This window comes from Halichoeres trimaculatus, unplaced genomic scaffold (genome assembly GCF_033239565.1).
Source record: "Halichoeres trimaculatus isolate MK-OKI-2021-1 unplaced genomic scaffold, fHalTri1.1 fHalTri1_scaffold_19, whole genome shotgun sequence".
Lineage (NCBI taxonomy): Eukaryota > Metazoa > Chordata > Actinopteri > Labriformes > Labridae > Halichoeres > Halichoeres trimaculatus.
The window spans coordinates 10455187-10471147 of record NW_027437197.1 but is presented as its reverse complement, the minus strand read 5'-3'; the positions used below and the strand labels follow the sequence as shown (position 1 = coordinate 10471147).

The following is a 15961-nucleotide window of genomic DNA, read 5'->3' as shown; positions in this document are numbered from 1 at the left end:
GGATCTCGTGATGAATAAGAAGATGGACTCAAAGACTTGCAAGCTGCTTGTTACAAGCAAAGATGGCTGTTAAAATGAAGAATTAATAGACAAACGTGACATATATGTTAGTATGAAGAGCAGCTATTCAGCTACTGACATCCACATAATGGATTAAGAGCCAAGAACTGCAAAAGAATTACATGAAGTCAGAATTCATCATGACATAAAGCAACTTTCTTATGAAAAAAAAATCAGATGCCTTGGATGATTGGGTAAAATGCACCACTACTGTTAGTGGCATGTATGTGCTGGGTTAACATGGATGACTGATGTTGAAATATATCAAATCACCTTCGACATCAAGAGTGTATTGGGTAGATTCATCAGCTATCTCACCAATCTTGTTACCATAGTGACACTGCTCTGCTGTTTGGACAAAGCCAAAAAGAAAACAATGAGCTGGGTAATGGCCTTATTTACAAAACTAAATTATTGATCCTGAATTGTGCAGGTACAATGTGGAACACCACCTGTCTTCACCGCACTTAGCTGTACATCCCCAGATGTTTCACAGCCAAACCTCTCATCACCAGACAAGTCATGTGACTGAAGGGGCAAGGCTTTGCTGCTGCTTTGTGATTCACAGCCAGCTTCCCTTTTTGGGTAGATCTGGGTTCCATCTTTGTACCAACAGGCTTTGGCAATGGGATCTGAAATCTCAAATTGCTGAACGATTGGACTGTGGGCTTCAGCAGACTTCTCAACTTCAGGACCAAGCAGATATGTTGGAGGTGGCACTAAAGACAGTCATTGGGAGGATAAAAAGAATATGCATTGCCCTAGATTTTAGAAAACTGACTTAAAAAAAGATATTTCCAAAACTGTCACATGTATTAGCTCTGCTTGTAACACAGATAAGACAGACAAAGCTACACAAAGGGTTAGTGATAACTAGGATACATAACACATTTACAAAGGAAAAATCACCTTGTGTTTTTACTATTAATTGGGCAACATCATCTGCTGTTGCACAATAGTATGTTCCAGAGTTTGATGGATGAGTTGGTTCAATAACAAGGGTCTTCTTGATGCCCTCCATTTCAAAGTCAGGCTCTCTATTTGAATCATGCTCTTTGTCTCTCTGCTGTGACACCTGGGAAGCAGATTCTGAGGTTTCACATGTTGGTTCAGTTGGGCAGGACACTTCAACTGACTGCGTCTCCACATCCTCTGGCGAGGGCGAGGGCGACAACAGCAACGTTGGAGCTAAAGATGATGATTCATATTATAATCCAGACTTAACAGCGCACACATACAGTCCGATTTAAGTGCTAGGTTCAGCTTTACCTGAACTGGAAACTAAAACTGTAATATGACCAAATTCAAGGTGGAAAACTCACACTTTCAAGGACAACAATATAAATATGTATTTCTTTAGTCAGTAGAGATTAATTTGACCATGGTTTAAGAAACAGTTATAATTTCACACAAAACACCCACTCACTTGAACATGAACGGACAGAAATGCATATCATAAAAGTTAGTTGCATCTAGCCTCTAGAAAGCTCTAAGGTTTGTTCTAAGATTCAGCAAATTTTAAATAAAAATCACCTTTGATATCCACAGTGAAGTGGACAGTGTCATCAGAGGTTTCACAGCTGTATAGCCCTGAGTGCAAAAGCTCAGCAGATGGAATAATGAGTCTCCGCAATGTGCCATTAGTCTGTATTTCCCAACCATTCTGCGGACAGAGCTTTACACCATCTTTATACCAGCAGACAGGCACAGTTGAGTCTGCAACCTCATATTCCAGCTCCAAAAGTTTGCCCGCTTCAAGTGACTTGGTTCTCTCAACATCAAAGATAGGCGAGTACGTCACTGGCAAAGCTAGCATTGGGAATTCAGGAAAACTAAATAAAATCAAGACTGTGGACAGGACCTTACAAAAATATAACTTTTGAGCAGAAATGAAAAAAGGGTTGGGGACTTTGAGATCAAGATACAAAACAGTGAAATAATTACCAAGGATGTTAAATTATTTAAGGTTATGTGCATGAAATAGTTCTTCAAACCACATACACCTGAAGCAGGGATTATTAGTCGCATCTAGAAAGAGGATGTGGGGTTACTATATTAACGCACAAGAGAAAAAGTGTAAAGTCACCTTTGATCTCCACTTGAAACTCCATGGTATCGTCCTGTGTGGTGCACCTGTACACACCAGAGTCGGACAGCTCTGCAGAGTGAACAACTAATGTCCTGTTGTTGCCCTCTGAGTTGATTTCTAATCCAGAGTTAGAAATAAGCTGGCTTTCATCCTTGTACCAGCAAACATGAGCCTCAGGATCGGACACCACGCACTGGAGCATTATAGGGCAGCCTGCCCGGATGGACTTGGTCCTCATTTCTTCAGGAATTGCTGAGAACTTCACAGGTGGAGCTACAGATATGTGTAGATCTCATGTCAACCTCAAATCAACCCTTCAAAGTCTACTGACTACAATGCTAACATGCTTTGATGCATTAAAGAAAGATGTCAGTTTAGCTGCACTTTTAATAAGTGCTAAGGAAGAAGGCAACAGACAACATCAACAGAGTTAGTTGCTTTGCTGTGGAGAGCTTGTTAATGTTTCAAGTCGCATAAGGTAAAAAAAAAAATCACCTCTAATGTCGACATTGAACATGATGGTGTCACCCTTTGTCTTGCAGCAGTATAACCCAGTGTGGAAATATTCTGCTGAAGGGACCATCAGTTCTCTTGCCAATCCCTCGGATAGAATATCTACTCCAGTTTGAGGTTGGAGCTTTGACCCATCTTTGTACCAGTACACCTGGGCAGAAGGATCTGAGAGCTCACATCGTAAAACAATGGGGCATCCTAGTTGGATGCTTTTGTTCCTCTCAGCATCTGGGATTGCTGAAAACCTCACAGGTGGGGCTATGGATTTTTAAATATTTTAATAGATGATTAATTTACCAGTACAACTGTTTTTATGTAAGACAGGCTTAAAATATCAAAATACATAGTCGTATGTATAGAAGATAAAATAAAAAAGAAGATAAAAGGAGTAAACTTTGGCAGTAAAGATGGTTAGTGTCTGAGAAGATGTCAGTATTGTAAGATGCTCAAGCCACTCACCCTCCACTTCCACATTGAACCTGATGACATCGTCAATGGCGTCGCAGCAGTATACTCCTGAATGTGAGAACTCTGCTGATTGGATGACTATTCTTCTCATGGTGCCCTCTGATTGGATATGCAGACCCTCTGTTGTTTGTATTTCCACCCCATTCTTGTACCAGTGCACTGGAGCTGCAGGGTCTGACAGCTCACAGTAGAGCACAATGGGGTTCCCAATTTCTACAAATTTGTTTCGATCCATTTCTGACATAGGTGAAAACTTGACAAGAGGAGCTGCAAATTGAAGAAAAACAATTTTCTCAATCCCTACATTCCTTGGTTTCAACGCATAACCGTAAAAGGTTATAATTTGTTGGTGTTTTTATTTTTACCTGTTATACCCCAGTGCATTAAAACAAAACAAACAAAAATCACCATAAATTCATAGGTAAACTTGGCTCATACTAGGTATTATTGTCGTTATTGTGACCTGCACTTACCTTGAATGTACAGAGCCGCAGAATCCCGGATGCCATATGCAATAAATGTGATCTCAGCTCCATTGTCAGTATCACGCACTCCCCGAATTCGTAGAGATTGGTGCGTTCTTGTCCGGCGCATCGAATAACGTTCATCTTCCTGAAGCTGTGTACCATTTAGGAACCATGTACCGATAACTGAAGCAGAAAGCTCAATAGAGAAGAGAGCGTCTTGACCCTCGGGCACTAGGGCATCCTGTAAAGGAGCTTGTATTCTGGCAACTGGAACTGCAAAACAAAACACATTCATTTGAAATTGCAAGTCTGTCTCTTAACTATAGAGTTCAGACCATCAGCTTATAAGAGGAGAGCATGTTCATCAAAATGTTGTTTCTAAACTTACCTAAGTGAACAGCCCTGGGGAACTCAACGTTGTTGCTCTTCCCATATTTGTTTACACTGCAGATGCGAAATCGGTAATCAGCTTCACATGGTACACTGTCCCCAAGGATCTCCACAGCTGTTGCCGAGTCAGTGGTTAGGCACTGCAGCCATTCCTGTGAGCCTGTGCCAACTTCCTGTCGTTCAAGCACATATCCGGACGGAGGATTCTTTCGTGAATCCTGAGCAGGAACCCATGACAGGAGAGCTGCATTAGCACGCTCCGTGTTGATCTGCACACCCACTGGACAACTGGGAGGGCAATGTCTTGCAGCTGTAACGAAGAAATTCAATAATGACGATGATGCCCTGTTGGATTCGAAATTACTTGAACATGTTTAACACTTTAAATTTAAAATTTAGATGTGATATAAGTAATGGATCTAAAATGCAATACTTTACAAAGTCTACCTTTCACTCTGAGCTGAGAGGAAGTCTTGGATTTGCCTACGAGGAAAGTCACTAGACCCGAGTCTTGAGGCATTGTATTGACGAAAACCAAGATGTGAGTGCGGCCAAAGGACTTCAGGATGGTCTGATGTGTTTCACGGAGTTCTCTACCGTCTTTGTACCAGTGGATGTCCATTTCTTCTTTTTCAACTTCAACACAAAAAGCAGCATTTTCTCCTTCCAACACATCAACTTTTCTTGGGAGCTTGCGCAAAATTGTCCCTGCAAAAACAAGAAGATTTTGGAAGTGAGAGAGTCCTTCAAACATTAACAGTTCTTGAACTTAAATGGACAACATTATCAGTCAGTTGTAATGGCTGACTGATTTCTCAATTGACACTCTTGTCATCAGGACATTGATTGATTGTGCCTTCCAAATTCAAGTAGTTATCAGTCCCGGCACATTCAATGAAGGTTTGGCTTAAAGACTAGGATGACTAACTTGTGTTATTTTTATTAAGTGACATTGTCAGAGAAATGTTGTGTTGTTCATTTTGGAAACATTTTCAATGCAAGAGTGATCTGTCAACAGTCAACAAAAGGTTGCACTTTAGCAGACCTGATCCCCCACAATCTTCTCTCCTCCCTTGCACAGAAGACACAGTGTCTTTTGCTGACGGGGCTTTCCTGCTTGACTATACACATACTGAATGTTGTTTCTGTAGTTGCCATTCTTTTGGAAGGAAAGTCTAATGATTAACCAATGGCACTGAAAAAACAACCATACTATGTGCAGCTGATTTGATGCCAGACTTTTCCCAGGTGCTGGTACAAAAACAACTGGACATAAGTTTGGACTCTCATGTTCACTTTCCTTGTCATAGCAACCATTTTCATGCATTTACCTTTCACAGCAACCTCTGCAATGCTTCTCCCCCCATCAGGCATCTCACAGAGGTAGATCCCATCATCATCAACTCCAATGTCACGAATAGTAAGTCTTCGCTTTGTTCCCCACTCCTCCATTCCATATTTGGCCCCTGGCTGCAGTCGTCTATCCTCCAGATACCATGTGATGGGAACAGAGTCCTCTGGAACTTCACACTCTAGAATTGCCAAATCTCGTTCCCATACCTCTAGATCGATGAGGGGCTGCTTGAACCGCACAGGTGGCTCTAGGGAGGAAACCAAGGAAGAACACCAGTTTTAAAAAGCTAATTTCATCTTCAGCTGCTGTTGAAAATCAAGCTTGCAAGTTTATATTCAGTTCTTTGCTATCTGTGTTACTTTATCTAAATCAATTCTACAGGTCAGTTGAGCCTTCAGAGACTCACACAGCACATCACTTATGTCCTTGCAGTAAACACTGTAAATTGAAATATATTTGACAGTAAATTCCAGTGAAGCAAACAAGATGAGCAAAATCATGAGACAAGTGGCTCATTTAGTTGAGGAATGGATAGGTCATTAACACATCAGGGTGCTAGATAGAAAATAAACTGAATGTAACTGACACCAGCAGACAGTACGCGACAGTTGTAAGCAAAAGAATGTGCACTGTATTTAGTAGTCTGTGTGCAAAGCTTTTCATTTCCTTATCTTACTAATGTTTTAAGTCCAGTTAAGCACTCAGACACTCATAAAATACCTTCACCATCTACCACTTAAAACTCCATTCAAAGCTTATAACAAGCCATCCCTGACTACTTTCCTGCATCTGTAATTTTGTTTATTTCAGACTGATTCAGTACAATGCTTTATGTGGGAGCCTTGAGCTTGGACTTCTCTGGGCCATGTGAGAAATATGATCCGCTTTGCAAAGCCTTCGATCACATGGACAAACTCCCCACCCCCCTAGACCTTTCATGAGTTAAGTGACTTTGCAGACATCAAGTGCTGTTGGAATCTGTCTCTGGCCGATGAACTTTGCCTGTTTAGATATCTCTGAGCTCGTTCTCATGAGCTATGTTCATAAATCCCCCCATGGACATAAGATTTAATTGCCCTAAATGAAATTGGTTTGCAATCATTGTGCAAAATCCTTGATTATATTTGCTGCCCAGTGGTCTTTAAGGGTGAACTGACTGATGACACAAAGTCCTTAAAACTATATTTGTAAACAGAAAGCTGCCTCAGGGAATTAGTATTGCTGTGTCCCTTCTTAAAGCACTGTCCACTTAAGTGAATAGGAACATAACATACCTAGGCTGGGAGCATCAGAAAACTACAATGTGTAATAGTTTCTACAAAGCTTGTCAATGTGTTTGTAAGATTTCAGCAATGTCATGGAGAATGACCTGTTTTTTTTTAAAGCATCATAACAGCTCCATAAAGCTTTCTTTAGTTGTACTTTGCCCTCCCTCCCTGGACTAACCCCAATAAATGATCTCAGAGAGGCTCTTTGAATATATCTCACTGACATCATGCTAGCATCAAATGGATAGAAACCTTATACTAGACTCCACCACACCCTGACTCACTCAGACTAACCGCATAAACTGTCACAGGCTGCAGCCGCGTATGCTTTCAGTCAAATTATAAACATTTGTTAAAATTAAAACTCCCAAACAGATTTGACTTACCCTTTACAGAGAGGTGGACGGCACTGAGGGTTTGGCCTGCAGTATTTGAAGCAGCACAAACATAAACTCCATTATCCTTCTGCTTACAGTACAGAACTTTAAGTGTGAAGTATCCTTCTCTGTCCTCGTACAATAAGTACCGCCTTCCAGACAGTATCAGTCGGCCATCTTTCCTCCAAATTATTTCTGGTTTAGGTTTCCCAGTCACAAAGCAGCGGAATTTGGCATGTTTGCCCTCTGTCACTGCAAACATTTTCACTTTCGTTGACTTGGTCATGGTGTCATCTTTTAGCCGGTTCAGCACTTGTCTTCCACTCCTTTGTTTTCCTTGGTGGGTTTTCCAGGGACCATTTGTGTAGCCATTGCGATTTCCTTCATCCTCGTGTCCTGGGCCTGCATCAACAAGCAACACAGCTCCTGCCAAAGCTTCTCCGAACTCATTCCTGGCCTTGCAAGTATAAACACCGCCATCAGGTGCACGAGTCTTAAAGATCTTGAGCTGGAACCATCCACCATCCTGGTAGCCCACATTGAAATGTGTGCTTTCAAATATTTCATTGAGTTTTCTGCCATCTTTCTCCCAGACGACCTCTGGACGTGGGTTTCCCCAGAGCTTACAAGAGAAGACTGCATCTTCACCCCGACCGACACGAGTAGAGAGGGGCTTGATAAGGAATCGTGGCTTATTTTCTTCTCTTAACTCCATCTCTTGTGCTTCACCCTCCACGTTCAGTGTGGCCGCTGCATACGTTTCCCCAATGCCGTTCTTTGCTTTGCAAATATACTGGCCACTGTCCTCTGTGGTCACAGCTGAAATAATAAGATTGTAAACATTTCCATCCTCAAAGACCCTATATCGTCCTTGTGGGTCAATCTTTTCATTGTTCCTTTCCCAGATAACCTTAGGCCTTGGATCACCACCAATTTGGCACTTTAGGACTGCATCAGTTCCACTTTGTACCACCACAGGTCGTGGGTAGGCAAAGAATCGGGGTGCACCTCCGAACACATCCATTTCTGCTTTTTTGTCAGCCTGTTTGGGTCAAGCAGTCCAGCGATGTGATATGTCAGTTTTTTACTTTGGCGAGGCAGGCCAACTTCTGCACTGGAAAATTTCTAAAAAAACAAACAAAAAAGCAAGGAAAACTTCAATATCAAGCAGCAAAGGTCGCTCAGATAATATTTGCAAAATAGAAATGATATAGCATTTTAGCCAGATCATGAAGTAACCATATGCATTCCATGATAATACAATGAATCTTCCATTAGTACGGAAACAAACTCTCATTTTGGAATGGAAAACAAAGCTTCTGTCATTTTGACACTCAGCCTTTACATGCATGTGTGGCAGCACCAACAGATGGTGTGATTATTAGGTCTAATTGAATTAGATCTGTCTGCATGAGAGAAAAACACATGCGAGCAGTGCAAGGGGAACATCCCAAGTCCTATTGCAACAGCAGCCACAACACATAGCCAGTACAGCTGGTGCTGTATTTCAATGGGAAAGTGCTTAATATAGTACCCCCTAAATAAAGACTTGCAAGGGAGTGTGTGTCAGGTATCACAAAGAAGGCTCTAAAACCCGCGTGCTCACACAAACACAGGCTGAAATCACAGTCTGCCCACTCAAGAGACTTTGCAGTCAAAATACGCCAAGCCTCCATCACACCCTTTGTTGGCAGTTTGGTTTAGGGAGTTCCTATTCTAAATTTGACTGTTAAAAATAGATTTTAGATCATGTTCATGAATAAATATTTGCTAGTGACATGTTGTTTCATTTCCTAACAGTAAATTTCAAAGCCCTTTTGACCATTATGTAATATTGTATTTACCTAAAAGTTGCCCCTTGCTGAGGAGTCTATCAAATATAAGTCACACTAAATCGGAAATGAGAAAAAAATGTCAGATAAAGTTAAGTAAAGTTTTTGTTATTTAAATTTGGGAATTTGGTATCATTGGAAAATAAAAAAATCAACTAGAAATGTTAGGAGTAGCTTTTATTTATGTATTTTAATGATAAAAATCAAATCAAATCTAAATTAGGTTACTCAAACACAAAAAATATTACTTAAAACTGACCTAAGTACATTTTTAATTTAAATGTATGTTCACATTTATTTGATAAGTATCATGATAACCCCATTTCCCGTTGTTTAACATATTAATCACACAATTTGGACATTGAGTTGAAAGCGTATTCAATATTCCCCTTGGAGGTTTAAAGAGAGGAGATTAACCCCTGTGTTTACTTGTCTCATTTAATTGGAATGACCTCTGCCCCTTGTGAAGCTGTGCCGTGTACCCCTCACATGACCTACCTCGCTTCAGTCGCAGGGAACGACTGTCCACAAACATCCCGCACTTGCAATCTCTCTTAGAGGTAAGAGGCAATGCCACCCGTCTTCAGAAGGCTGAGTAACGTCCCAAGCTGACTCCAGATTCAGACACATACTCTCCTTAAAGGTTCAAGTTTCTACTCCAATGCATCTTTGTCAAAGTTTCTCCAGTTCAAGGACCAGAAAAAGGAGAACTTCAGTATCCACAGCAGCGTCTTGTTTAACAACTTCAGTGTGGTTCCCCAATCTCAGCGTTGTTCAGGCCTTAGACACCCCAAGTGTCATTGTTCATGGAATACCGTTAAATGCTTTTGCAGCTGCTGCTGTCCCCTAAAAATACTGGCTGCCTCGATGACAGCAGTGAAGATAAGTCAGGCACTTCCATTCACTTGCCAGCAGGGGCTAAAGATAGTTCAGGTGGCCACTGTAGGGTGGACTGCTTAGCTTACTTGAGAATTTGCAATAAAAATCTAAGGAGAAGAGCAAGCTGGTTGTCTAAAACATTTTCAACACACTTTAGTTTAATCTACAACATATATCTTATTTGCACTTTATATAATAGGGCACTGTGGAATTACAGAAGGAGAGTATTTGTGATGGACATTCTAAACAACTTAGAAAGTTAACCCTTCTGCTGCCAAAAATTGTACAATACTAAAGCAAATATGGATAATAACATCAAAGCAAAATTAAAGATGACTTCAACAAGTGATTTGCAACTATGTATTAAACAGCCAAGTTTCTGATTATTACAAAGGACAGGGGAGAGAAAACACATTGCTTTCTCCTCTGCCCTAAACTATTCCTTTCTCATTTCCTAGCTTTTCTACATCTTCAATTTTTACTGGATGATCTTTAGCTACTGTGGTTTTTCTCAACAGGAAAGAGATGCCACAGACAAACTTATTTGCATCATGAAGTTTGGCCCATTTCGTTTCTGCCTGTTGCCACTATGACAAAAAGACCAGTGCCAATCTCAGTCTGGCCTTGGGAGTCTGGAAATGATGACATTCACCAGGTATGGATCTGAGAGCAGCCAGAAGAGCTACTAAATCCCAACCATCTCAGGTGGAGAAAAGTGGTGTAATCCTGTCCCTCAATCCAGGCAACAGAACCCCCTAAATTAGGGTCTGGACACCTCAAAGAATCCTTTCAAGCAAGCTTGTGTGGAGAGTGCCTTAATCTTAAATCTACCTAGTCCTTTGACACCAAAGTGTTAGAGGTGGGGTCACCTTTACTACTACCTGGTTTAATCATGCTTTAGAAGCATCATGGAGACTGTCTGACCACTTGTAGCTAAATGTGTCAACCACTCTCTGTAGTTTGTGTACAGTCTGATACACTATGCAAATCAAATGTGTGGAAGACTTCAGAAAGTTTCACTGCACATGTAAACGATTATTCAGCTTTGGGCAGGATGGTTTGAAGATCTTAAAAATTTCTTTTAAGTAATGTCACATGAGTCAGTTTCAATGAGTCTAAAGATTGCAAATGTGTAAGAAACTTAACAGCAGAGAACCTAAATGAAATCGAACAGTTTTGTTTCATTTATGTTGTGGGTAACTTTTGAATGCAGAACTGAAGCTGTGCTAGCTTTGATCTCTTTCTTTTGTATGAAACACTTTTCCAGCTTTCAAAGCAAATTTATTTTATATCTAAGCCAATGTAAAGTTAATGCACCACTGAGTTAGGAAAATAGGCAGTGTCTGCTCCTATGCCTTGATGTATTGATGGGATTGGACAGCACGTGGGCCTGGGTTGTTCAGTATGTGAGTGTGTTGTGTGACCTGCTCTCAGCTTGGGCTGCAGTATCCCTTCAGCTGTTAAGTGGCTCCACAGTCCAACACTCCCTCCTCCTTGATTTCAGCTGTTGGAAGTAATCTGATATAACTTGGACCCTGGTTATGAAACTCTTTGTGCCTACAACTGAAAAACATCTTACAGAGTTGCTCTGTTATCAGAAGTAGTAAAAGGACTCCGAGTTTTTGTAGTCTTTCTGACCACTCAGTGATTTTATATTGTTGGTCACATTCATCCATTAACACATCATTCATACACTCACGGCAGAGCTTGCTATAGTAAGACACCATCAGTATTAAGTGAGCTACCTTACAAATACAGCGAGTCGGGGACATCTGGTAGCTATGTCTTACAATGTCACACCTATGTCTATCGTTAGTATTTTTTTTCTGGCTTTTTATGCTTTTAATCAGAGAGAACAGGACAGTGGATATGCTGGAAACAGGGTCAGGGTGGGTAGTTATGCCATAAAGGGACTTGCCGCCTTTCAAGGGCTAAGTCATGGCATGCAACCAAACTGCTAGGCCATACTGGCGTCCTGCTATCTCTTAATTTTGACCTTTTATCTGTAATTTCCACTTTCTATCTCATAGTTATCACTGTTTATCTTATTACTATGACATGGCATCTCATAATTTCAACTTTAAATTTGTAATTGTGTTTTTTTTTTTCTTTTTGGGTAAATGCCAAGACTCCATTCTAATTTTTTCTCAGCATAAAGGATGATTGCCCCTGATAAACAGAGAGAAACCTGGAGTTAAACCATGATGGAAAACAAACTAGAGTCAAGCTGTCAGCTTGTATCACAAGACCAGTAAATCAGTGAGCCAGAAACATGTGTGAAGCCTTTAAATCTGAGATGTGCTGACAGAATCTGCAAAACATCCACCTGGTTACTAAATGTGTTTCATCAACAGTGACACTGTTTTGATAATGGCCATTGGAAAATTTCCTTAAACATTTGTCACTAAACTTTGAAGAGCATGGTAACAGGGAAGTGCACAACTCAGTCAAAGGTATTATGACCGATAAAAACAAATGATTCTGGTAGTATTTTGTATTTGGTGTATATAATGTTGCATGTATTAGTCACCATATTGTTTAATGGATGGTTAGCACTGAAAAGTCTTTGTAAATGAATCTTTACAAGACTATAAGACATTTATTTGAGTGTTGAAATGAATGGTTGGAAGGACAGGAGTGCCATAAAATCTTGGTCAAATCTCTGTGCCTAACCCTTTGAAGTTGTTATGAGGAAGTATGCTCTTTGAATTCTTGCTCCCCCTGTGGACAAAAGGGGTGCACAGATCTGACTAGTGCAACATTATATTCATTTTAAAAGAGAAAGAAATTATCACTAGAGTCCAATTAATGTTAGCAGTTTTGCGAAGAACTTTTTTTTCCCCAAAATATCTCAAAGTAAAGCTGATCCAAGCATTTTTATCTGTTACAGCAAATTTAAGCATCCATTTTTGCTGTGTGTGTGTGTTGGATGGTAAGATTATATCAGGGTTTTACCTTTATTTTGAGCAGATAGCCAGAAAGACAAGACTTGGGGTTGAGCCCAAGAAGCTTCTGTTCTTCTGACCCATTACTTATATCAAATGAAGACAAGATTGGACAACAATGGACGAGATTTTACATTCTTAATGCAAAAATGATAAATTAATCTTGTAGGACCAAGATTCTCTATGGGATTTATATCATTCATGGTATTCATATGCCCAGAAGAAGAGAATTCATCAGCATATCTGTGACACCCTGCTCACGTCACATGATAACTGATATTTTCAATATAGAGCAGCAGTCTGCACCTATAAAGCCTACTATTTGGCAAAGGGTCCCACTCTGCTCCCTGTAAGGTTACACTGCAACATAGCATTTAACAGGAGATTTTGCCTTTCTTTTCCCTGACACAGGAATGTGAGCAAAGCAGACATCCACGGAGCTGCAGGCATGTTCAGACAGCAGCCTGGAGGCCTGCAGATAAGAGCCTCTACCGCAGCAGAGGCTAAAACAGTGCCAGAGGTCTGAACCATGTGGCTTTTCTGTGATAACTAACACAACTGTCAAGTATGAATAAGTCATAAAGTAGATAGTGCCTGGCACAAGTTGAACAGAAGACTTCATGTTCAATCACTGTAGAAAAGGCAGTAAATAACAAGTTTAAATGGGTCATGCAGCTGCGTGTGTCTGCACTGGATTCATGCATTTATATACTCCAAGAAATGTAAAAAGCAGTGCTGAGGTCAGTATTTTTTATTGCTAATCCAAACAGCATTTTTTCTTTTTTAAAAACAAACTTTATGTGAGTTTTCAATTTTTCTTTCCTCCTTTTTCGCCTAACTGAAAATAATCTGATATAACATTAAAGTCACACTGCAAACACCATCAGCACAGAGTATGTTTGGCTGTGGGCATGAATACCGTACAGGTCAACATTAAGCTCCCAGTGCAATCTTGAAAACATAAACAATTCCATCCTCTAGTGGATGTTCTGGGTAAGTGCCGCATGCAATGCTTCTCAGAGCTTTTCAAGTCAAATACCCAGCCTTTTCTGAAATTTTACTATCATTTAGTTTTTGAAATGTATAATTGTTGAGTCAATCGTGCTTTATTTTGGGGAAAAGAATAAATATTGTGATTTTAATGTGAAGATATCTATACTTTTTTAATGTAATCTGAAACAGTCTGAGTAAAGCAACTGTTTTCCCCTTTAAAAAGCAGAAAGAAGTCCTTCTACCTCACTGAGCTCTCACCTTTCTCTCACCTCTTAGCAGGATAAACCCAAAGTAAATAAGCCACCACTGAAACCTCATGTTGTCATTATCTTGTCACGCCCTGTCTTGCGAGCCCCTCTACAGCTGAAGAAGGCAAAGTGACAGTGTAAACTGTCTGAATAACAGAGGATTTCCTTGTGGAAAACTTGTGTTTACACAGCTCATGCTGTAGTTTGTCAACTATTCATATCCACTCGAGCAACTGTCAGGTAAAGGGGCATAGCTATGTGGGTTTGTCAGGTTTGTTACAGAAGACATGTTGTGCTGTGATACTTTATCTTCTGTTTTAATTGTTTAGATGTGACTGTGAATAGGTTGGGGATAATGCAAAATAATTAATGAAATATACATATCTCATTTTTAAAAAAGGCATTTGTGCATCAAAAATGATGTTACTAAGTTATACAGTCTCAAGTCTTGGCTTGGGTTAGCTGGGTTGTATAGGAAATACAATTTTATTTAACCAAATGCCTTTTTTTTTTTTTTTTTTTTTAACACTGACATCTCACACTTAATTTTTAACTGAAAGTGTATTACTTTGACTTGAGAACTGTCAAGTTAAGTCAGGCTTTTGGGGTCTTAAATATATTTTAAATAAATCTGGCTTTATATTTTTTACATGATGGTGCATGTTTTTACTTTCGATGGCTTTATGAAGTAAAAATTGGCTACATTCTTTAGCAGTTCTTGCATGAAATCCAAAGTTTACCTCTAGCCTATTTTTGAGTAGGTTTCCCTATAGCCCAAAGTGTAATGAATACAATTTTAGTATTTGGAAAATATTTATGATACATGATCAGATATTATCGTAGAGTTATGTGATTGCTGTTTTCGATGCTCTTGTGATTGTGTGTTTGTGATCGTGCAAATAAAAATTCTGATTGAGGCGAACGTGTTCCCTTTTAGGACCTGGCGGAAGTCCGCGCGCTGATCTCCTACAAGTCATTACTCTCGCGCTCCACAACTCTTCTTCTCTGTTTCCATCAAAGTGCTGCGTCTCCATCAGCTGTTCTCCCCGCATGCACCAGCAGCAGCAGCAGGAGCAGGAGCGGTGCAGGACCAAAAGGAAGCTGTAACATTTTAACACCTAGTTATCCTCGCTAAGTCCATGTAGCTTTCCCATCCGACCCCTGCGAAAGAAGATATGAAGATGAGGTACCTAACTTTTTAAGATTCAACTTTTTCATAGCTTTTGGTCAATTGACAGAGCTGTGAATATGAGTGCTTGCTACCTCTGCAGGTGTTCCTCATGGCTGGAGCGCCTTCTCTGCTGCCTCCTTGTTCTTGTCAGCCCGTCTGCATCGCAATGGCCAGGTAAGAACTTTAACACAGAAAACATCATCAATACAAGTAAAGGGGAGCTTCGACTTTGACGTTACTTTGTAACATTTACCAAGTTTTAGAGCGACGGGTTTGTCGAATAGTTTAACTCTTGTGTACCATCAACCACCTTCAAAATAAAAGTACAGCTTTTTTTTTTTTTTTTTTTAACCGACATTATATTGAAGCTGCTTGAATTTAGCAACCCAATTAAACATTTTTAGTGTTGTGGTTGCTGCAGATGACTAATAATTTGTTGTGTAAGCTTTAAGAATGGAGAAATATTCAGACTATTTAAACTGTGCCCCTTATTCTACTCTAGAAGCTCTGGGGTGTTTTATAAATCCTGAGAGTTGAAGCTACTTGTTGTTGCAATGATGCACAACTACCAGTGCATGTTGATTATAATGTTTGCTTTCTATACGTCTTGTTTGAACCACACTTTTCTGAAAGTTAGCACTCTATTCAAAAGAATCAGCAGCACCCTCCCATTTATAGCTGACCACCGGGCTAGCATGGCTCCCACAAAGCCTGGATGACACTTTGTTATGATTTATTGATACAACAAGGCCAAAGTGGCTTTGGGACTGCTTACAAGTTTTTCACAAGTCCAAAGTCTGCAGTTCTCAGAAAACTTGCATTCCTTCTTTGTTTGTCTCGAGTTTTGCTCAGTGGCTGACCAGAGACTGTAGCTTTGAGAGGCTGCAGCTGAAGATGCTTTACCCCC

General features: G+C 40.2%; 2 protein-coding genes across 2 annotated transcripts in view; one reads left to right on the top strand and one right to left on the bottom strand.

The window, feature by feature from the left end:
* The window catches only part of obsl1b (obscurin like cytoskeletal adaptor 1b), a 28292-nt gene extending 20282 nt beyond the window's left edge, over window positions 1-8010 (bottom strand). The window contains exons 1-7 of the mRNA XM_074694730.1: window positions 6996-8010; window positions 5319-5588; window positions 4435-4695; window positions 3986-4297; window positions 3604-3870; window positions 3122-3397; window positions 2147-2422 (exon numbers count right to left, since the gene is read on the bottom strand). Coding sequence (XP_074550831.1) covers window positions 2147-2422; window positions 3122-3397; window positions 3604-3870; window positions 3986-4297; window positions 4435-4695; window positions 5319-5588; window positions 6996-8010 — 2677 coding nt within the window. The remainder of the gene's footprint in view (window positions 1-2146; window positions 2423-3121; window positions 3398-3603; window positions 3871-3985; window positions 4298-4434; window positions 4696-5318; window positions 5589-6995) is intronic.
* col18a1a (collagen type XVIII alpha 1 chain a) overlaps window positions 1-15961 on the top strand; it is a 97135-nt gene that overhangs the window by 15950 nt on the left and 65224 nt on the right. Inside the window, exons 6-8 of the mRNA XM_074694734.1 lie at window positions 13054-13162; window positions 14904-15069; window positions 15155-15228. Coding sequence (XP_074550835.1) covers window positions 15059-15069; window positions 15155-15228 — 85 coding nt within the window. The 5' untranslated portion in view covers window positions 13054-13162; window positions 14904-15058. The remainder of the gene's footprint in view (window positions 1-13053; window positions 13163-14903; window positions 15070-15154; window positions 15229-15961) is intronic.